Source organism: Miniopterus schreibersii, assembly GCF_964146895.1.
Source record: "Miniopterus schreibersii genome assembly, chromosome: 20".
Lineage (NCBI taxonomy): Eukaryota > Metazoa > Chordata > Mammalia > Chiroptera > Miniopteridae > Miniopterus > Miniopterus schreibersii.
The window spans coordinates 4,525,076-4,548,746 of NC_138122.1; the positions used below are offsets into that span (position 1 = coordinate 4,525,076).

The 23,671-nt window shown below is 47.6% G+C and overlaps 1 protein-coding gene across 1 annotated transcript; it reads right to left on the reverse strand.

Annotated features, from left to right (window-relative positions):
- Positions 1 to 8: 8 nt before the first annotated feature.
- Positions 9 to 23,317, reverse strand: VPS26B (VPS26 retromer complex component B). The gene is made up of 6 exons (XM_081122930.1): positions 22,754 to 23,317; positions 13,938 to 14,094; positions 7,732 to 7,896; positions 4,340 to 4,515; positions 2,597 to 2,739; positions 9 to 2,173 (listed from the first exon to the last, which is right to left on the reverse strand). The coding sequence occupies exons 1-6, from the start codon at positions 22,974 to 22,976 to the stop codon at positions 2,027 to 2,029; spliced, it is 1,011 nt and encodes a 336-aa protein (XP_080979056.1). The 5' UTR covers positions 22,977 to 23,317; the 3' UTR covers positions 9 to 2,026.
- Between the last annotated feature and the right edge of the window lie 354 nt (positions 23,318 to 23,671).

The window sequence follows — 23,671 nt, forward strand, 5'->3', positions numbered from 1 at the left end:
GCCTGGTGGACCATGGGCATGATGCCTCCAAGCCACAGGGGCTTCCTTTAATCAGAGCAACAATTGAAACAAGCGTTCTTTTTTTAAAATACCACCATTGAAAAGACGATACATTAAGAAACATGTAAACACCGCAGCTGCTTAATTACAAGTTGCACTGCTTGGTTTAGTACCTATGCACTCCCAGGGGACCTTTAATGGAGGGGGACAGGAGTCTCCCCTCACTCCCGCAGTTGGGCACATAAGTGGAGGACAAGGGCAGAGTAAGAGAAAACAAGATCTAGCTTGTGCACAGGTCCTGAGAGAGTAAAGCTAATTCTATCTTCTAGCTTTCCCAGAAGAAAGGTTTCAGGTGTTAGAAAGTTGGAGAATGAATTTGTGTTGTCTGTTGGGAGGCAGAGGAATTGACAGGTGCTTTCTAGTTAGAACACCGTCTATGGGAAGGGCACCAGAGCCTAATCTCATGCTCTGAAGGTGAGGGAACAAAGAACACACCTCCCCCATACACTCAAGCTCCAACCTTGAAAACCCAGGGACAGCTGGACAGGTGACCCTGTTCCCATGGGGACTGCCTGCTGTACCTGAACTCGGGGTCAACCACGGGGGAAGCCACCTTACCTTCCTTGATGCTGCTGCCCCCAGTCAACCTCAAGTGTTTTCCCAAATGCCTTTCTCTCCAGTCTCGGTCCTGATCCATGAGCCCTGCCCAGTCAAATGCCTGCGATTGTACTGAAATTTGGGGAAGAGTTGTCCCTGTTTTCCACACTTTTTTTTACAATAGGCCCAGGTGCAGTGCAACAGAGGGAAAGCCCCCTCCTCTAGTAACAAGAATATCCACGGGAGTTTCTGTATTGTTTTAAAGAAAAACAAATGGCCCTAAACTCTGGTCAACTGGTGAAGGTGAGGACATGATTTGGCAAGCAGAATCATTCTGAAGTTGTGTGGCAGGGTCTTCTGCTGAGGTCCCCACTGCCCTCCTTTAACTCATACCTTTAGTTAGGTAGGAAGGGAAGGGGCTTGGGCAACAGTAAGAACAAAATTCCCAAGTGTCTGAAACCCAGCCCCAATCCTCAGAAATTAAGTGGAGAGAAAGGAGTGATGAGGATCCACTCTTAGGGAAGCAAGAGATCAACGCCCCTTCCTGGGATCTGTTCTTAAAGATCAGATGCCTGTAGGCTTGCTGGGGCCACAGAACAGTCCGCCAGACCCCACAGACCTTGGGCTGACGGGAGTGACGTGAAGGCAGACAGCTACCAGGCAGTACGCATACGGCCTCCTCAGTGGCTGGCTCGGCCTCCTGTGTTCAACACTGCTGCCAACCACACAGAGCACGGACCTCAGAATATCTGTGCCAGAATTTCTCATGGGGGAGGGGACAGTCAGCCAAAGGCCCTTCCACAGGCTGTTCCAGAGTGTTACTAACAAGAATCCATAAAAGATGGAGAAGGGAGGTGCCTGGTCCCCGCAGGGAGAGAAAGGTCAGAAAGGAGGTGGCTTGTGGAAATTTCAAAGCACCGCATCCAAGACTCCCCAAAAGGTAGCTTCCCAATCTCGAGTCTCCCCCGGCTACTTAGGATGGGGCAGGCCCAACGGCTGCCACTCCCTCAGGGACATAGAGGGGAAGACAAGAAGTGACTACCCGGGCCCCACTGGCAGTTCCGAATCCCAGGGACATGGTCAGATCCTGTGTCCGGAAGCCAGAGGCTGGAGCGAGGATGCTGGCACTGTCTTCCTATGTGACGTGAGGCAGTCCACATGCGTGCCAGGCCTTGGCAGAGGCTCTTCCTTGAGACACGAGCTTCCAGGATGATTCCTCTCACTACCACCATGTCAGCTGCAGAACCCAAGGAGGCTTCCCCCAAGGTTCTTCAGAAAAAGAATTTAAGTCAAAAACATGATTTGCTTTCAGGCTGCAAGTACTGGGTCAGCTGAGCATCACACTGTCCTCCCCCTCCCCCTCCCCGAGCCGCTGGTGTTCGGTAGACGGGTGCTGGGTGGGAGCCCAGCAGCTTCTGGCCCTGGGGGCCTACTGCCTGCAGTTGTTGTCGGACAGCTGGTTGGGGGTCCGCACTTCACCCAGGGAGGTGGTGCCCTCGAAGCGCTGTGAGGCGATGGCTGCCTGGTGGGACATGCTCTTCCGCACGATGTCGCCCTTCCGCCACAATACCACTTCCTGCAGAATTGGGAGGGGAGACATGACAGCATGAGAGGAAGGCATGGGGATGGGTTTCCCGGAGCTCTAACCTTCTCCTGGGGAATCTTAGGTAAAATCCTCCTCTGCCTATCTCTCAGCAAAGATACCAGCTGTCCCTACCCCTGGCTCAGGGCCCTTCTGGATGTTTCAGCTGGAAGGGCAGAGTGGTTACTGGGGTTGGGCCTGAGGAAGCAGACTCTAGGTATCCAGTGGGAACCCTCATTCTTGCTGTGGGACTCTTGGTAACCCACAGTTTCCACCTCTTGGTAAAATAACAAGTGGCATGGAGGCTAGTGCTGTACTTTAACCTGCCAGAACAGAGCCTGGTCTTTGCAGGAAAGAAGCCCTTCCTGTTCTGTGACTAGGGCCACCGGGGGCCTGGAGGAGGTGCCCAGGGTTCACCTGCTGTTTGAAGTAGCGCCGCTCCTCCTCGTCTATCAGCACCAGGTTGAGATAGTAGCGCACCGAGAACTTCTTGTTGATGTCCCGCATGGTGGGTGTGAGCTCATAGCCCGCCAGGAAGAGCCGGATTGGGATAGACTCTCCTATAAGGGCCAAGCAGGAATCAGTGAGGACAAAGTGGCCACTCTACCTACACCAAGTCCCTCTGACCAGAGCAGGGAGATGCCACCTGAGCATGGCATGGAACACTCAAGACAATGGTCCTGCCTTTTGGGAAGCTGCATTCTGCTGCCTGGTGATTTGCTGAAGCAAAAATGTGACTGCAATTCCCTTCCAGGTCCAGCTGTATCTTCTAAGACCAGTGAATGGCAGTGGGGATGGACAGCACAGGGATAGCACTGTCAAACATCTTTTGATCACATGTAATGTGTCTACTTGGGTGTTCAAAAGCAAGTTGTCAAACCCCAGCAAAATCATCATGTCACCCAGCAATTTCAATGCCACCTCCTCCATCTTAATTAGTGCATGCCCCCCAAAATACATCTCTACTCTAAGATGGATTGGCAGGATGGTATGGTGGTCTGGGAAACAAAGCATCCTCTTTCTGGTCCCAGTTCTCCATTAACCAGTAAGTCTGTTGCTTTCCCTGAACCTTAATTTTCTCATGTGGAAAATTACAGAAACAGACTACATCATATTTTAGATCCCCTCCAGCTCTAACATCATGCCTTTCCCAGTATAAGTGAAACAGAATTAGGGCAGTAAGTCTACTGAGGAAGTTCAAAACTATAATGCAGCCTAAAGCTAAATATAAGTAAACTTTTAATTATCTGCTGTTTTGTATCATTTCTCATTGCCCCATTTCACTTGTACAGGGAAAATGACAACTGGCTCTACTCATTTTCTCAGCTGGTGAAAAAATGGAACAGAGTCTGGAGAGCTCAGTCCTACCTCCCCAAGGACCTGGCATGGTGATGCTCAAGAATGTGCTGTCTTGTCCCCGGTGTTCCCAGCTGCTAAGTCTGTGACACCCTCCTCCTGCATGGACTGGACCTTGGCATCACCAGGCACTTCTGAGTGAATCAGTACGTTCTTCATTGTTAGTTGCAGCCAAGCCGATGACGAACGGCAGTGATGGCTGCTCCCAGGTAGTCACAGGTTCTCCAAACAACAGCTCTCCTCTCCACCCATCCCAGAAGTAACATCAGCTCTGGGAGGGGGGAGAGGACCAGTTTCACCCAGCTCCCAGTGCTGTCTGTAGCCCCTGGTGGTGCTGGCCAGAGTATTTATACTTGGTGAATGAATGCAGAGAATTTATCATTTTACCAGAGCCAGAACTAAGTAACAAAAATGACTATTCTGTATTAATCTCTTGCCCCCCAATAGCAAAGAATGTCAGAATATCAACAGGCAAAAGTAACAGATGTTCAAACTGTGTATATTAAACCAGTTGGCAACCTTTTTGTTTTAACAAGTATAACTTGAGATTCAATCTCTAGTTCAAGCTCATATACAGACCACAGACGAGGTCTTTTGGGGCAGGTGGGGTCGGAGTTGGGAGTGTCACAAACTCAGCCATCCTGTTCCTGCTTACGGAGACCCCAAGTGTACAATTAAGAGATTAGGAAATTACAGGCAATAGAGATCTCACTTTAACAGTAGAACCCTCAGGCCCCTCCACAATCTGTGCCAGGGCCTGGGAGGAAAGGTGTGGTGCTGGGGGCCAGGGGCCACGAGGCTCACCTCTCACTGGTGCTCCATCCATGATTTCATACTTGGCTATCGTGTCGTTCTCGTGGTACACGTTGGGGCCTGTGCCCGTCGTTTCCCGCTTGATGATATCTATCTCCATGTGCTTGATTTTGATTCTCACCAGCAGGAAGTATATCTTTCCTACAATGACATCTTTCAAGTGGTATCTGGGGAAGAGAAAGTAAATAAGGTAAGATGTGTGTACAGCAGCGAACCCTTACAGGCCTTCCTGGTCTCAGGAGAGGGTACCCTGCTCTGCCCTGCATGTTGACTAAAGGTGGGGTCACAGTGCACACTCACCAACATTCTCACCCACAGCACACTGTAGCCTAATTTTCCAACATGTTCTTTACTTGAATCAAAGTAACTTCTGTCCCTTCCATTCTTCCATATACGACTCAAAGGATGTTTCTCCTGCATGTCACATCACCCACGCAAGCAGGCTCATCTAATCTCTCTGGTCAGTACTGCAACTACTTTCAAACGTTTCGTATTTGTGTATTTTTTTTAGGTATCCTAATGTGTGAGAGGCCACAAATGCAGAAGCCAGGTCTTCCTCTTCCTCTCTAAGCCCCATAAAATGCCCTTTGGGAACTGGGCCTTGACGGCCGCAGCAGACAGTTTTGTGTGCTGAGGACCTAACAGGCCAGAGAGGAGCAGCAGAGCGAGATGCATGTGTATTATCCCATCCACACCTTCTCTCTGAGCTCTGCTCACAAGGACTGTGCTCTGTGAGCTGTTAGGGATCCAGCCATGTGACATAATGCTTTTCTCTGGGTCAGGCAGCAGTTCTGGTGGCCTATGTATGCACAGCCCCATAGCAGGCATCGAGGCAGAGAGTAAAATCTCCAAACCTGAAGTTCAGAATCATAAGATGTAAATGTTAGCAGGGACTTCAGGATTTAACCTCCTTAAGGAAGTTTGAAGAAGTAATTTAACCAGGATTTGAATAGGGGACAGACACAGGATATGAACGAAACCTCCTAATTTCTAAACTTGTGTTCTCTCCATTTTTTTCTTTTTTTTTTTTTAATCTTCAACTAAGGATATATATATTTTTCCATTGCTTTTCAGAGAGAGTGGAAGGGGGGGAGAGAAACATCGATGTGAGAGAGACACATTGATTGGCTGCTTCCCCCACGCACCCCGACCAGTGCAGGGGATCGAGCCTGCAACCAAGGTACGTGCCCTTGGCTGGAAGTGAACCTGGGATCCTTCAGTCTGTGGGCTGACACTCTAACCACTGAGCCAAACCGGTTAGGACTCATTTTTTGTTTGTTTTTTAAAAGTATGTTTTTATTGATTTTAGATTGAGGGATAAGGGGAGGGAAATACTGATGTGAGAGAAACATCCATTGGCTCCCTCCTGTATGCCCCCTGCTGGTGATCGAGCCCACAATCCTGGCATGTGCCCTGACCAGGAATCAACCCGGCGGCCTCATGCACGGGCGGATGCTCAACCAACTGGGCCACACCAGCCAGGGCTCTCCATTACTTCACACCACTTAGGCTAATAATCTAATTGGGAAGACTGCAGACACTCTAAGTAGAGAAGCTAAAAACAGTTACAAAAGCAGAATGTAGGCCACTCAGCATTTTGGAAAGAATGCTTAGAGATCATAGGTTCTCGGGGTTTTCCAACTTTCATAAAATGACTATTCCTTTTTTCTAAATAAAATCTCATACAGAAGCATTAATATGTAAGCAACATGAAAGAGCTGCTATTGTGGAGGGTGGGCCTAGAGCCCTGGCTCCCAGCTCCTCTTTCACTAGCTCTTTCTGTGTGTGGGCTTGAAACCCGCTAACCTGATCCAAGCCCCTCATTTTTCAGGAACCAAAGGTACAAACATTTTTAGAACCTGCTCACCTTAGCCCAAGTCCTCAGTGGCAGAACAGAACCTAATTCACAGTGCCAGGCTCTTTGTGTTATGTCATACAGACTGTGCTCCCACAGTGTGGCCTGCTCTGCATAGACAGGGCCAGAATCTGGGAGTATCCAGTCTTTGACGCCATGCAATAGGCTCTCTGAGTGTCTTTCACATACCACATGTGGTCCTGAACACACTGCTGGCTGATGGTGGTTCTGAGCTCCTACAGGTGGTACTGCCTGCCAGCCATCCGCTTTGTCAGGTGGCTGGGGCACTGGCGGGCATGCACTTTGGTGGCTCCTTTTCAGGAAGGCTCACAGAGCCCTGAAACTGTGAGGAGAAAGGGGAAGAAGCCTGTTCCCTTACAGCAGGGGTGAGGACACTTTTTTCTGCCAAGGGCCATTTGGATATTTATAACACCATTCGCGGCGAGCCCCACAAAATTATCAACTTAAAAATTAGCCATGAAAAAGGCTCCTAGATTTACTGAATTTCAAGTACTGTCTGAGGTTGCTTAGGCAGCACCAGACCAAATGATTTTGCAGGCCATATATGGCCTGTGGGCCAGACGTTCCCCATCCCTGCCTTACCTGTACCTGCTGGCCTTGCTCAACCTTCCCTCCCTGGGACCCTGCCCCATTCCATTGGCAGAGGCCAGGCCATGCAGGGCCTGTTCTGGGTCCCAGTGATCATTTTATTGAACGCCACTTGGTTCCAGGCCAGGACACGGGGAAAAATACTTCTTCCTCACCCCCGTTCTAAGAAGCATGTATGTTTTTGGTTTTAAAAGCCCCTGTTCCCAACCCCTTCGCAGGGGAGCCTTCTGGCTCAGCTTCCTCTCCCGAGATTCTGGATGGCAGTAGGGCCGTGGGAAGGGTCGCTCTATGAATAGCATACACTCTTACTTTTGCGCATTTGATCCTCAAACATTTACAAGAATGTACTATGTTGAAAAGATGCTGAGGTGCATTTTTGAACTATACATGTGATTTACATGCCCTGAAATATTTTCGTGTTCTAACAGTAAACACAGTTTAAAACAGGGATGGCTTCCCAACTGGCCAGTTAAAATTATTTAGGCCTTTATGAAAAGACACAGGTATTCTTTGCTACAATTCACTTTAGTTCAGAGAGGAAGCAGCAGACTGAGGCCGGTGTTTGGTTTCCTCACTTTGCCTTCTAAGGACATATTGGTCATAGGAGACAGATGATAATGGACTGGCATTTGAGATGATTCTCAGCAGGGGAAGGAAACAGCTGTACCTAGAATCCAAAACCAGTAGCCTTACAGCTAGTTTAGCTTGACTCTGAAAGAATCATAGGATGTTTAATTTAAATTTACCTTCCTAATACAGTTTAGCTGAAGTTGAATGTGGTTTGATTTCCTGGTCACCTTGGCCAGTCTGGCACATGCATTCCCTGTTTTCTTTCTGTGCTGTCTGCCACAGCGTGTCACCATGAACTAGCCAAGGCTCCCTAAATGGTTCTTCTACAACCTAGGGCCCAGGCACTTACTTGGACTTGTTGTACTCAAACTCAATGTGCAGACAGTCCTCAATCCCCACCTCCATCTTGATGGAAGAGTTCAGCTCTGGGTACGTGCTGAGTGTGTGAACTACGATGTCCATCTCTTTGACAACATCATTGAGGCGGCGGCTGATGGTGGCTCGAAGGAAATACCTGGAGAATATGGACGTGTCGTGAAGGAACACTCCCAGTTTCCACATGCTACCTAGGTTTATGCACCAAATTGACCCACTTGAGAGAACTCCCTATAGCGGTTCACCTTTAGGGCTTTGTGTTCCTTGGAGAATTTACCTCTGTGGACCCTCCTCCCAGAAAAGTGCACACATGCACTTACACACGATACACTTTGCAGTTACGATTCCAGGGTGTTCAAAGACCCTTTGCCCAGATCCCTTTGTGAGCTCGTGCTCTGGGTTAAGAATGCTGCTCTATGCCTGATCAGCGGAGCTCAGCGGTTGAGCATCGACCTATGATCCAGGAGATTGCGGTTCGATTCCCGGTCAGGGCACATGCCCAGTATGGGACGCGCAGGAGGCAGCCAATCAATGACTCTCTCATCATTGATGTTTCTCTCTCTCTCCCTTCCTCTCTCTGAAATCAATAAAGACATATTAAAAAAAAAAAAAGAATGCTGCTCTAAGTCGAAGTGATTCTCTGCTCTGTATTCTAGGTGCATGCCATTCCTGTCCCCTTCATGGCCCTCACCACTCTCTACCATGTAATTGTGTGCAGGTTTTATTTCTTAAGCTAGCTCCTGGCTCTTTGGGCACAGGAATCTGTCTTTACTCTTATACTTGCCTGCCCATTCATTCAACAATATTCAATCAAGAAGCATTTTTCAAGTCCCTCACAGTTAAGAGAGGACTAGGTAATGGAGAAACTCAGTCAGCTATTCAGTCAGCAGACATTCACAGGGCGAATAAGAGATACCGTCTCAAGGGATGCTCACAGACCGCTAGGGGAGATGGGCAAATAAATAGGAAAACTGGAACACCTGGAAAGTGCTAACTGGGATGCAGGAATCAAAGCCTGGGGGAGAGAGAAAAGGGCATTCGGGAGAGCAAATCTTATAAACAAAGCAACAGAGGTGGGAGAGAAGCTGGTGTGTTTGACAAAGAAAATCTCTGGCTGAACTAGGATCCTCAGGGAAGGGGGTGGACGTGGTAGGGGCGAGTCAGAGAGTGTGCCAAACCTGACCTCTACAGCCAGCCACGTGAGTGTGGCCTTCCCCAGCATGCCTGTCTCCTTCACTTAACTCTATACTAATACCCAAGGAGGGAAGAAACACCCCTTTAATTACATTTTCTTCTAAATAAAACTTAAATAGTGCCCACTGTCTTTCAAGTACTCCTGGAGAAAATTGCTAACCAGATCAACTACACTCCAGGCCACTCTCTTCTGTGCGGCTCTGACTGCTTCCTGGCCGTCTTTTTACTCATCTCAGTAGCTCCCGTCACACTCCCCAAGACATCTGTTCCTAACTCTTTTCTAATTGCTCAGGCTCCCAAGCCTCCCCTTCCCCTCTCAGTGGAGGACACTGCTTTTACTATACTAAGAAGGTGAGGGCCTTCCAAGTCAAGATTTATAATTCTCTCCCTTCTGCTTTGTGCTGTTACTCACTTAGGGCCTAAACGTGTGCATTTTTGCCCATCGCTTCCTCCTTCCCACAGCACCTCTCTCTTAAGCCCCTTTCCCCTCCTCCCTCTGGCTGAGTGACTCTCCATCTGGGCGCACATCAGAATCATCTGGGGGAGGGGCTTTAAACATCCTGATGCCCAGGCACACCTGACATTTCATTGCTCTGGAAAGAGACAGAAGCATCAACAGTTTTTGTTTGTTTGTTTGTTTTTTAAATATATCTTTATTGATTTCAGAGAGAGGAAAGGAGAGGGAGAGAGAGACATAGAAACATCAATGAGGAGAGAGTCACTGATTGAGCCCGCAACCCGGGCATGTGCCCTGACCGGGAATCGAACCCCGATCGCCTGGATCCTAGGTCAACGCTTAATGGCTGAGCCATGCCCGGCTGGGCTCAACAGTTTTTAAAGCCACCCAAGTGACTCTAAAATGGGAGCCCTGTCTGGCATCCTATTCCTTCCACTTTTCCAATTTTCTTACCATATCCAATCTCTCTCCAGCTAAAGGCTTCTTCCTTTGAGTTTATAAAAAGTCCCCAAATCATCAATCCTCAAAACCCTGCCCAGGCCTTATATTCTTGACCTTCCTTCAGAGCCAACTGTCACTGAGGGATCAGGTTCTAACTGCAGCTTCTTCCCTGGCAGCTACTCCTCACCCCTGGCTTTGTTGCTGCCCTCCCGCCCCCCCCCGACAGAAACTGCCCTCCTGAAGTTACCACCAGCCTTCTACTTGCCAAATCCAGTGGCATTTTCTTCTATGTTAGAGTGTAAAACACATCTTCCTCTTTGAAATGCTCTTCCCATGGCTCCACAGGGGGGCATTACCCTGCTTCACCCCCTACTCACCACCCCCCCACACCTGAGCTCTCCTCCTTGAAACGCGGATCAGCTATTACCTCTGAGCAGATGATTTCAACAGTGAATTCCTGAGTGCCAGGCCTGCATTTCCAACCACCTATTGAACTACACCTCTCTATTCTGCCAGTGCCCCAAACTTTAAAACTGGATGAATCATCTCTTCCTCCTGGCAGCCCTCTGTCTATATCTCCACTCATTAGGAAATTCTGTGGATGTCTATTAAATTCCTGGTTTTCTGCCTGGTCCCATCATGTCCACTAAAGCAAAACTCTTAGGACGTCATACCAGCCTTTTAACAGTTTAGTGTCCACACTCTACCCACCCATCAAATACCACATATTGACTTTAAACTATTCCAAAAGAACCACTCCCCTGCTTACAAAGAAAAAGGAGCCCAAACAATCTTGTCATGTTTTCCCTCTTTCTATGCAATAAGATATAAGCCTTGATCTGAAATTTACATCTTCTATAAAACACCCTTAGCCAGTTTTCCCTTGTTTACCTCCTCTCTTTCTCAACATGAATCCTAAAGTCTTTATCTAATTTTCACAGCAACACCTTCCTTTCTTTTCCTTTCTTTATTGTAAAATGTAGAAGGGGTTCAGAGTATGCCACCCCCAAATAAGCCACTCTAGCATAAGGATTATAGAGCTCAAAGGAACTGAGAAGAAGCAGACACAAGAAAAACCCTCATCACCCCTCTTTCCCAGGAGAGCAGGCCATCCTTAATCACCAGAGACAACTCCAGGCTCTCATCAGCCCAGACTGCACCAGAGAAATCTACGTAACCAACCTAGCTAAAACCACCTATCTTCCACATTTCCCCCACAGGTTTACCTCCCACAATCTGTTGCCCCTAGAAGTTCAAAGTCCCTTTGCTTTGTCTTTATTGTCATTTATTTAATGTCATTATTTCTCTGGTGAAATGCTTACATAAGCCCAGGCTCTAACCACCCCTTCGCATTACCCATTACTGAGTTCCATGTATATGCACAATGCACATGTGAATAAACTTATTTGTTTTTCTCTTGCTAACCTGTCTTTTGTCAGTCTAATTTGCAGGGCCCAGTCAATGAACCTAAGATGGGTAGAAAAAAAGGTTTGTTGTCCTCTACAATATACATAAGATTAAATTCACCATTTTACCAATAACAAGCGTACAGTTCAGTGGCATTACGCACATCCACACTGTTGTGCAACCATTACTATCATCCGCCTGCAGAACTTTTTCAGCTTTCCCACCTGAAACTCTGTTCCCATCAACACTAACGCCCCATTCCTCCTCCCCTCAGCCCCTGGCAGCCATCATTCTTCTGTCTCTGATTCTGAATCCTCTGAGCGCCTCATATAAATGAAATCATACAGCATCTGTCTTATGACTGGCTTATTTCACTTAGCATAATGTTTTCAAGATTCACCCATGTTGCAGCTAATGACAGTATTCCCTTCCTTTTCAAGGCTAAATAACATTCCATTGTATGTTTTGTTTTATCCAGTCATCTGTCCATGGACATTCAGGGGGCACCCACATTTTGGCTATTGTGAATATGCTGTTATGAATGTAGATCTACATACAGGGCTGGGCAAAAGTAGGTGTACAGTTGTGAGTACATGAAACAGACTTAATAAAGCTATTGTAATAACACTAACCTGCATGTCTTTCTCCATACAAACAACTGCAAACCTACGTTTGTCCACCCTGTGTATCTGTTTGAGTCTTTGCTTTCACTTCTTTTGGATATGTACTCAGAAGTGGAACTGTTGAACCATATGGTAACTCTATTTTTAATATTTTAAGAACTCACCATACTGTTTTCAACACCCTTTATTTCTAACATAAAAATGTTTAAGAGAAATCCAATGCAAAAAATAAAAATTAAATATTAATAAATCCCATAGCCAAACATAGGTGCTGCCTTCTCTGAATGCAATTATGAAACGCTGCCTTTAGTTGGGGTAATGTCAGTGTTTAGATCTCTCTCCAAAGATTGAAAAAGAAGAGCCTACAATCACTCTTCTGATGAAAGAGGGAAAACCAGGGAGAAAGAAGGGGAAGAAAAGTCTTGCTGTATCTGCAACATTGATGGACCTAGAGGGTATTATGCTAAAATAAGTCAAACAGAGAAAAACAAACACCATATGATTTCACTTGTATGTGGAATCTAAAAAGCAAACAAACAAATGAAACAGAAACTGACTCATAAATACAGAGAACAAATTGATGGTTGTCAGATGGGAAGGGGATGGGTGAAAAAGGGGACGGGATTAAGAAGTAAAAGTTGCCCATATAAAAACAGTAATGGGGCCCAGCCGGGCATGGCTCAGCGGCTGAGCATCGACCTAGGATCCAGGAGATCGAGGTTCGATTCCCAGTCAGGCACATGCCCGGGTTGCAGGCTCGATCCCCTGTCAGGGGCACGCAGGAGGCAGCCAATCAATGACGACTCTCTCATCACTGATGTTTCTATTTCTATCTCCCTGTCTCTGAAATCAACAAATATATATATTTTTTAAAACCGACCAACCAAAAAAAAAAAAAAAACAAAACCAAACAGTAATGGGGACGTAAAGTACAGCATAGGAAATATAGTCAATAGTACTGTAATAACTGGCTGGTGGCAGATGGGTACTAGACTTATTGGGGTATCACTTCGTAAGTTATATTAATGTCTAGTCACTATGTTGTACACCTGAAACTAATATAATATTTTATGTCAACAGTAACTAAAGACTAAAAGTGAAAAAATAAAATAAAAGGAAAAAAAGTCTTGCTGTATTCTGCAGCATCCTAAACCCAGGCCTTCAGGTGATGAGAACAAGCTGATTTTATAAGATAGTATCAAGAACTGGAACCAGGTGTCCAGGGTGATGGAGAAGTCTGCTTTATCCCAGTGACAGCTGCTCTGGATTTTTTTAATTTATTTTTTTTTTAACCCCAGAGGCCCCGGAATCAGTCCCTAATCTCAGTTTCCAAGACGGGAACAATAAAAGCAATCCCATGTACTTAAATTGTGTTCATTAACCTTTTAAGAACTTGTTACACTGTTACGTTTTCTCTCTCATCATCCCCCAAAAGATGGAGCAGGCAGATCTAGAATTAGAACCGAACCTATTACCCACTTTTGTAGTGGGAAAGTTGAGTGACAGAGCTCAGGGTCACACTGCTGTTGTGAGCAGACCTGGGCTGAGGGTCAGTATGTGCTGATGAAAGTCAACTGCTGAATTTCAGGAATTTTATGAATCAGCTGTTAAACACAGCAATTAGTTTAATTAAATTATATAAACTTAAAATTGAGTGAATTATATTAAACAAAGGTAATGCATACCAAAAATTTATTGCTTCCCAATTATTTTGCTGCAATTCTCTGCTCTGGGGGACTTTATATTTAATGTCTTCATATGTCATAATGTTCGGTAAAGGTGGTTACTGTGCATCTTTCCCCAATTCTGCATTCAGGGATGTCAGGTTGGTAGTTTGAAATTGGCCATGGTGGGAATATTTACACTACAGAAATTAATAAATGCTACAAACCAGGGGTTTTTCCTCCCAGAGAGCCTATGGCTAACCATTTACCAGCACACCACTGCACTCTGCACTCTTCCTTCCCGATTTCCTAATAAAGACCCTGGGAAACACAGACAGCTTCAGGTCCCGGTCCACATGGGGTAGTTTCTGGGGCAAGGTGGGGCACCACTTACCGGAGCTTCACATTCTGCCCTGTGTAGGACTCATACGGCTTCTCCACGTGGGTGAATTCAAAGTCAAAGGCCTGTGACTGGGTAATTTCTCCAGGCCGGGCCAAGTCCTTCACCAGGGACACAAATTCATGGTGGTTCCCACGGTCGTAGTAGAGTTCTGGAGAGAAAGCATCAACCTCTTCTATCAGACCCCGAGTTACCCAGGGCCTGGCAAGAGGCTCCAGGCTGCAGGCACCTGTCTTCTAAAAGACCTTCCCCCCAGACAGACCTGCTTTTGAACCCCTCTCTTTTCCTGACCTGCTCCTTCACTGCATTCCTCACACACTAGTCTCCCTCCACTTCCCCCTTTCCACACACTCTTCCATTTTATCCTGTGGCACAGTAAGAGCCCCAAATAATCCTGCTCAGGATATCAGGGCAGCATCTTAGGAAGGGATACATCAGGGTAACCACTATTAAAAACACTACATTTTAAAAAACACATTTAAAAGTATATTTGTAACTTTTAAAAAACATTCATAGGTACTAATCTTATCTTTATACTAACCTTGCGTGATAGCTAAGACTGGCCTTATCACCAATTTAAAGGATAAGGAAACTGAGTCACAGTTCGGTTAAATAACTGGCTTAGAGTCCCAGGGTTGGCTACAGAGCTGAGATTAGAGAAGGTCCCCTACTGGACTGAGTCTATTCCTATGACCTAGTAAAATGGGGATAAAACATAACTCACTTTATAAGGTTTCGTGAGAATTAAAGGAGGCAATGAAGGTACGGGACTTAGAATAGTACCTAATAGATAGCAAACACTCAAAATATTAGCTGCTAGCTGATCCATGTGGCTGATCTCACCTAGAAGCTTTGATGTTATTACATCCATTTCAACAGTGGCTCTCAAGCTTCAATGTGCATCAGAATCACTTGGAGGGCTTATGAAAACACAGATGGCTGGGCCCTACCCCTAGTTTAAATCAGGGGGTCTGAGGATTTATATTTCTAACAAGTTCCCAGGGGGTGTTGATCCTGCTGGTTCAGGGACCACACTTTGAGAGGTATTGCTCTAAATTCACCTCCCCTGGAAATAGTTTTGGTATATTTCTTTATTATAAGTTCATGCCACCCATTTGTCCTATATTATTTTATACTTCTTTGTACTCTGCTAATTAAGTATTCGCTTCTGTTAGTCCTTTATGCATAGTTGGTAGACGTAAGGCCTATGTGCCTAGATTCCCGGCATCCTCCCCAATCCACCCCGGCTGCCCAGCAGACATTTAATACTGACTGTGACTACACATGACCAAGGTACAGTCAAGGTCCACCCCTTGGGCATTTCTGGGCTCCAGTCCTATGCCAGGCTGCACCCTGAAGTAGGACAGACCAAACTGGAAAATGGAGCTGGCAGAGCGCACGTGCCACTTCTGCTGTTAGCTGCTTGGGGATAAAGAGACAGGTTCACAGAGAGGAGTGTCTGGGACAACCACCCACGGGCCTGGTCCTGGATCTTCAGAGCACAGCAGGCAATTTCTCTCAGGGATACCTAAGTGCCAGGGGATGTGGGGCAGAGATACATTTACTCTGGGTCCACCCTGGACAGCATAAGGTCTGAGCCCCAATCAGGATCAAAGACATCCTGGGCCAAAGAAACAGCTCTCTTACCTCCCCAAAGCCAGTCAGTATCCAGCCTTGCCCTCAGGGAGAATCGTGCCCAGAAGGAGAAAATGGTTTCAAGCGGTGCTTTTAGTCTGAATGCTGCCCTAGGAGCCAGCCCTGCCAAACCTATTCCACAGGGAACCATTTTCCCCCACAGGGAGGCATTCTAAAGCAGAGGGAACTCCATCCTAAATAAAGATGCAGCCAGCTCATAAAGGTGGCGGTGGTGTGGTTACATACAGTGCTGCTACATCTGTATGAACGTGCAGCTGCTGCTGATGTCCCATGTAGTTACACTTTGATCCATCGTATATTACCATCCACCTTCTGTCCCAAATACTAAATGAAACCAGCAGAGGGCAGCATTCTGGGTAGTGAGTGAGAATCCACAAGAAGCTAAACGGGAGACAACAGTCACAAGCTGAGGGAAAAGAAGATGCAACCAGTGCTGGTTTAAAATCAGTAACTGTGCCTGTGCCCCTCAATAGAACAATGCGCAGTGATTGGTAGGAGCACAGCCACTGGCCAGCCCATGTCGAGGGCTCCTCTGCTTACTCTTGCTGGACCACTGCTACCTGCGCCCTTGTTGATGATCCTGGCTCTTACGTGGGCCCTGACCCCTCAACTGGGGAACCTGGTGCCTCAGTTCCAAGCACTGGACTCTGGCCATAGTTTCAGGGGACAAAAGCAGGCAGAGCAAGGCCCCAGTGTCCATGATCTTTAAGTAGGAGATCCCAGAGTCAAGAGAAAGATGGGAAAAGAAGGATGGAAACATATACAAATGTGACTGCCCAGCTCAAAGGCAGCATGAGAAACAAAACAGAGGAGGATCTGCGAGAGCTCAGAGAGCAGTCAGGCTGCCAGCTTCCGAGGATCCTAGCAACGGTCTGCCTGCCCCAGCAGGGGGCCTGGCTGTGGCCAGGACCTCTGGCAGAAGAGGGCCTTCCCTGCGGAGCATCACGTTCTCCTTCAGGCTTTTCCTCCTGGACACACGTTAATACAAGCTCCTTCACCAAATGTCACAAAAGGGTGATCAGTGTGTGGTCTGAGTGGGGCTCAACTGGGCTTTTTCATTTGTAATTTAAAAGCTGTTTGCAATGCTTTTGCAAACATTGTTAAGGCAAAGGGGCAGAAACGGCAGCCATATATTGCTATTTGCTAGGAAGTCTGGTTTCCTCTCACATAAATCAAATTTAAAAATCCAAGGCTGTTTTAGTGAGAGGTTTGGATCCTAAAGAGACAGTAAGCTGCCTCTATTTTTTCCCCAAAGATGCAGGCACGAGTCATGCCTAGCTCTTCTGGACCCCCTCAGGGACTAGCCATTTCAAGCTAAAAGTTGGAACTGACCACTTTTTTTGTTAAGGTAACTTCCCTGTCTTCGGTCTCACAGGAGGAAATGAGTTTTGTAGTAGGGATACTGGTGAAACTTGCCACCAACGGCTGAGGAGTGAATTTGCCACTTAGGAAGGAAATTGAGCCAGCTGTGCAGCTCAGGGCCATCCCATGAAAGACACTGAGACCTGCTGCTGGGCCGGAACCATGGCAGGCGTGGACGAAACTAAGCAAAGGCAAAAAGCCCTCTAAGGAGCCTCCTCTGCACCATGTTTCCCAAGCACTGTTTGCTGACTAGCAATCCAGTTAAGATTCGTGCTGGCCACTCCACTCAGCTCTCCTAGACCCCAGGAAATCTGCAGGGCCGTCACATCCTTTTGCTGCTCTTAGCCAGCCAGGTGCAGCTGGGCTTGGAGCCCTACAACAGCTTATTAACAGACTAGGATCAATCCATTTAATCTCAATGTGCATTCCACTTAGCATTTCATGGGTTAATGAATTAAAATACAGAAAGCCTCTGGAGTTTTTAGAAATACAGGCTTGATTGGTGCTGATGAGTTCAGATAGATCCAGAGGCATTATTTTTAAAAACTTAAATCAGGTATTATCCAGTTGGCTTTTGGAGGGTGTTCATGTCCTCTGCAAGTTTGACCTAATTACCTTTGGTTTATTTAACCCCATTAGTCACCACGGTGGCCCAGCTCTGCTTTACATTTGCCATCAGTGTTCTTCACATGATTCAGCTGAAAAATGGTCTTTTCTTTTAATAATGACAGAAATCCCCTCAATGCTCCATACATACAACATTGCATTTTTCTTAAAATGTGGGCCATTAGCTGCCAGAGTGACACGGGAGATATCCTCACTACACCCCTGTTGGCGTTGATAAAACACAGACCAAGCCATAAGCAAAAGTACATGAGGTGCAGGAAGAATCCCAATGCAGCTCAAAAACCTACTGATAACAGAAAAAGATATATGACACAAATAAATAAATAAGACCTTACTATATTCTCATGGGGCAGCGTTCAAACTGCAACATATGAGCAGCTGGTACACACCTGCATGGACCAGAGCTCTGACAACTCTTATTTTCTGACATACAGGGAAAATCAGCCTCAACTAATGAAAGAAAGATGCAAAAGCAAGTGAACTGACATCCGGCTTTAACATCTCCTTACCCTAGTTCCCTCAGGGAAGATGCTGCACATGTGGGTGCAGGCTGTTAGTGAGTCATCTTGGTTCTCAGTGGCCTGGAGTAAGGGCTGCACCCAGCTCATCAATGCCTCCGCCATAAGCAGAAGCAGAAGCCCAGCCTCTTAAGAGTAACCAGCAAAGCAAACCTGCACTCTCTCTTTCTTCCATTAAAATAACTCTGGTTTATCTAGGAGGAGATGAGGAAAAAAATCTAAGAATAGCTTCTGCAAATTCTTAGATCTGACCAATGTATCCCGTTAGCAAATATTTATTGAACACATACTATGTACCAGCCACTGAGACTAGAGCTTAGCCACCAGACTGATGATGGACTGAAGGCTTTCAAGGGCTCAGAATTTAGTGAGGGAGATAGAAAAGTTTAAAAAAAAAAATCACAAGCTTGTCATATCTTGCTTGAAAAGAGGAACCAATGAGTCCTCTAGAACAAAGGAAGACATGTGTGTCAGCCTGGAGAGGGCAGGGAAGGCCTTCTGACAGATGTCATGTTTGCTGGGCTTTAAGAATAAGAGCTCTTAAATTACAAACAAACAAACAGATTAAGACCTTGGACCCTGGCCACGTAGCTCAGTTGGTTCGAGCACTGGCCCATATGCCAAGATTGTGGGTTCGATCCTCAGTCAGGGTACATACAAGATGCCAATGAATGTATAAGTAAGTGGAACAACAAAAATGTCCCTTTCTCAATAAATTTTTTTTTTAAAAAAATGCTTGGGTGGTAGGTCAGGCCTTGCAGAAAGATGTTCACATACAAAGGGGAAATGCCAAGATTCTAGAAAGAACACGATATTCTAAGGAAACTACAAGTGGGGAGGGTGAAGAATTAGGGAGAGATGAGGCTGGAGAGAAAGGGAGGGGCCAGCTCAGGAAAGAGTTGGATATATTTTCCCCCTTTACCCAGTAGGGAAGAATTTTAAGCAGAAGAATTTTAATGAGAAGAATTTTAAGGAGAAGACTAACAATGTTAGAGCTGCCTTTTAGACAGTTCACTCTTACAGAAGGTGAACTGAAACAAGAGAAAACAAAGGCAGGAAAACCAGTTAGAAGGCTACTTGCTATAAACAAATAATAAATGCACTAAGAATGGAGAGTAAGCCCTGGCCGGTGTGGCTCAGTTGGTAGGGTATCATCACGTGGTTGCTGGTTTGATTCCCAGTCACGGCACATGCCCTGACACGGCAGCCAATCAATGTTTCGCTCTCACATCAATTTAAGACTGTTAGTTGCTGGAGAAGACCAAAACTCAGAAGCCAATTAGATGTGTGGGAGGAGGAATAAACAGTCTAAGATGACTCCCCAATTTCTGAGACTGAATGGACCCAGGTAACATGAGCCAAAATGGAAAAAAACAAAAAACACAAAAGCAGCAGGGCTGGAACAGAAAGAGAAAGGGGTTTCTGTTTTGGACGCCTGTTGAGGGACCTGTGGGATGGGGTATCCAGGTGAAGATGTCTAGCAGGCAGTGAGAAACACAGGCATGGAACTCAGAAGAGAGTTCAGGTCAGAACAAAGAAAGAATTTGGGAGTTGTCAGAATATAAGAGGCCACTGGAGTCACGGCTGCAGATGAGATTACCAGAGCAAGTTATGGAGTGAGAAGGGACCAGGAACAAAAGTTACCCCTTTGCCTGTCTACCTCCAGATCATCATCAAGATAGGAGCTTTTCTGAGCAGGGCCTGGGCCACTATGAGGAACGGGGCACAAAGGGGTCCAAACAGCTGTCTGCAAGGACCCTGTGCAGACTCCCTTCCGTAAAGCTCTGCTTGGGCTATTGTGCTTTCCAGGAGAAGACACTGGGAAGGCAATGTGGGGGGGCAGATGAAAGGGGAGGCTAACCTGTTCGAACATTCCCCCTGGAGAGTCCACACAGGAATCTGGGGTGACAACAAAGTGAAGTGTTTTAACTGTCTAGCCCCTGGGAATTTCTTGATGGGTCCAGCTTAAGAGGGAAAGAGGAAATGACAATGATTATCTTAACCCCTCCTTATGAGCTACACTTGCACTGTAGGTACCTTTACCAGTACCTCTACTGCCTTGCGCTTCATGTATATTACCTCTAGTCCTTACAAGGCCTTGACCCTAGTGAAGCCTGCATAATTATAAACTGAGCCTTTTCTAGTTTATGTGACGCAGTCAGCTTGATCCTACGTGTACCAGGCTGTCCTGCTAATGAATACACAGGTGGGACAAATAGACTTTCATCAGGAGGAAAATAAATCAGTCACAGGGATAAGAAGGTTAATTACATAAACCACCTCATTTCCAAACTAAGGAACTAACTCTTCTGGGGGGGGGGGGGGAACCAAATGAAAGAGACTATGGTTTATAAGAAAAACTTTGAGTTAAAAGGGAAATCCATGAGGAAGGTGCACAGAGCACAATGATATCAATCAACTTTCTTACCCCCAGAGAGTAAGTCCCATACTGTATGTCATCCATACAGTTCTCAGAATGTGACCAAGTTCCACCCCCTTCATACATAGTCAAAGAGTGCAGTGAGGGAGAAAACCACAAGACCACAACTTCAACAAAATTACTCACTAGCTTCACTCGGGTGCCCTGAGGTCAGTTCGCATACTGTCTTAGGTGTACGACACAGATACACCATACTCTGCGTGAAGCATGATCCTTCGACATCTCAACATCCTCACAAGGCGATTTTGTTATCTTCGCCTCGCAAGAAAGAAAGCAGCCCAAAGTCCCAAGGTCAATTCAGCCCAGAGTGCTCAGGGGCCCAGGAAGTTATAAATGGAAGCAATAAAAGGTTCTGAGAAAACTCAACAGGGATGCTATTCTGGGAGTTAGACAAGAAATCAGTCAGGGCAGGTACAGCAAGCAGCCTCTCCAACTTCCTTTCTTTTAGACTAGAGGAAGGCCTTGACACCACTCCCCCTGGACAGCTCATTTAATACCTGGGGCAGCAGACATTCTGGTTTTCTTTCACATACTGACAAGATATTGCTACCTGGAACAACGATACAAACACAGGCTAAACCTGCCTGCCTACACGGTAATACAGAGCCAAAGGATCCATGCAGCGATGTTAAAGCTACTACTTGAAAATACTAACGCTAAGTATGCAAGGACTTCACTATCTCATAGACCTAGAATAAAATATTTTGGATTCATCCTCTCTCTCAGTGGCTCTTTACTAGGGGGCATTTTACCCTGTAGGGTACATGAGGCAGTATCTCAAGACATTTTTGAGGTTACAACTGAGGGGTACTTTTGGTATCGAGTGGGTAGAAACTGGGGGAACTGCGAAACATTCTACACCAACAAAAAATTGTAAGGCCAAAAATGTCAACAGCATGCTGTTGAGAAACCCTATCTAAGCTAGAAGCCAGAGAGCAAAGGGTATGAAACTCACTCTTCAGACCCGTTTCTGGTACATAAAAGGCCACTCATATTCTAGATTTGAAATAACAACAAAAAAGTTCCTGTAGGATCAACCAGTCTTCAACCTGATTTCATTCTCTCAAATGCCAGAGGGACATACTCCAGGCTGAGCACTGACTGCAGAGACTCGCCACAGGGACTCCCTTCCCCAGGGTTCCTCCTCCCTGGGCCAGTGTTTCCAGCCTTTGAAAAAGGGGGAGAACAGATTATTTGCTGAACTCGGAGGGCATGAGCGAGCATTTAACAAGCTTTCTCAGGAAGTCCCTAACAACAGAGTTAAACATGCAGCATGTGGTATAGGGTATGAATTATCTGCCAGAGGTTTTTCAACCACACGGGTATTAACTGTGAAACTACTCCAGACCTAATGACAAAAACAACTTATTTCAGAAGTACCTGAGAGTTTTAATAAACACGAGACTCCAAATAGTCTTAGAATTGGAGACAACTGCATCTTCACTGGCAGCTTCCAAAATCTTCAGTATTGTTACTGCCTTTTAATGTCTAGCTCTAATTATTAATAATCATATTTAAAGACTGTTGGAGCATTGAGAAATTTTGATCATTTAATTTTAGTCTTAGGAGCATCCTTTCTTTGTCTTTACGGAGAAAACGAGTCAACTGAAAACTAACATTCTAATAAAGAAGCCTCATAAATACAGGCTAGGTAGACAGAAACGCTGGGTCTGAAGACCGCAGGGTTCTTTCAAAACATCTATAAGGATAGAAGTCCAGAGATAAGGGGAGATATGGGACCCCGTGGGCACCTCTCCCACATCACGTCCAGGAGAAACACGGGGGTGCGGCTGCAGCTGAGGCACAGGAGACCAGCTACCTTGGCCAGAGGGAGCAAAAGCAGTGCTTCTTCCAGGCTCCGCGCACACACCCACCTGCCCGCTATGGCTGGGGCATCTCACTCCGAAATCCCGGGGGCAGGAAGCCAAGCCGAGAGGCATGTCGAAGGGACAGCTGGGCACTCTGGGCCGCGGTACCGCCACCAAGGGGCACGGGAGGGACGCCCCCGGTGCCCGGCACTCCACGCCTCGCCGCGCGCGGCCCCTTCTGGCAGGGCGATGGGCCCCGCACCGCAGGGGGGCCGCGGCGGGCCTCGCACCGCAGGGGCGGGGGCTCCGACGGGCCTCACCAGCGGCCCGGGTCCCGGCCCGCGGGGGCCTGGCCCGAGGGCGCGGCGGGAGGGGGGGCGGCCCTGGGCGCCGACTCACCGATCTGCCCGATGAACTCGATCTTGATGCCCTGGTGTTCCAGCCGCTTGTTGGGGTGCTTGAGCGCGAGGCTCACCTTCCCGGAGACCGTCTCCCCGTCGTAGAAGAGGAAATACTTCTCCTTCTTGCCGTCCTCCGTCTTGTGCTCGGCCCGCTTCCTGCTCTCCGCATCGTTGAGCACGATCTCCACCTCCACGCTCTGCCCGAAGCCGAAGAAGCTCATCTCGCCGCCGGCCGCGCGCGCCGGCCTCTCGGGGCCCCGGCCGCCCTAGGGGAAGGCCCGCGGGCTGGACGCACGGCCCGGCGGGGGGCGAGGCGCCGCTGCCCGCTCCGCGGGGACGGCGGGCAGGGCCGGCGCGGTGCCCAGAGCACAGATGCTCCGCGGCGCGCCAGTCCCCAGCGGGCTCGAGCGGGCGGCGGTGGAGGGGCGAGGGCTGCAACGCAACTCAGGGGGCGGTGCGGAGCCGGGGCTACCGGCAGCGGCCGCCAGTCGGTGCCCTGCGGCTCGGGGGGCCGGCGGAGCGAACCTGCCAGCTTCCCGCGGAGCGACGCTGGAGCGGCTCCGGATGCTCGGGGCGGGGGCAGGGGCGGGGGCGGGGCGGGGGCGGGGGCGGTGGCTTGCAGCCCCGAGGCCCCGGATCTGCCGCGCGCAGGCGCACGCCTCTGCTCGGCAGCCTTTGCGCCGAGCAGCCGGGAGGTGCGCTCACTGCGCATGTGCACCGGGGAAGGCCGCGCGTCTTCCCGTAGTTGACATGGTAGCTGCGGCCTCCTGCCAGCATTCGGGCCCACACATCCCGTGAAGTTAAGAGAACTGCAGACGTCCCTTCGCAATGCTTTGTGTTCCTGCTTTCCCTCTATTGTTTTAGTCCCATAAACGTTAGTCTACGTCCACCTCTGGGCAGGTACAGCGTTCCATTG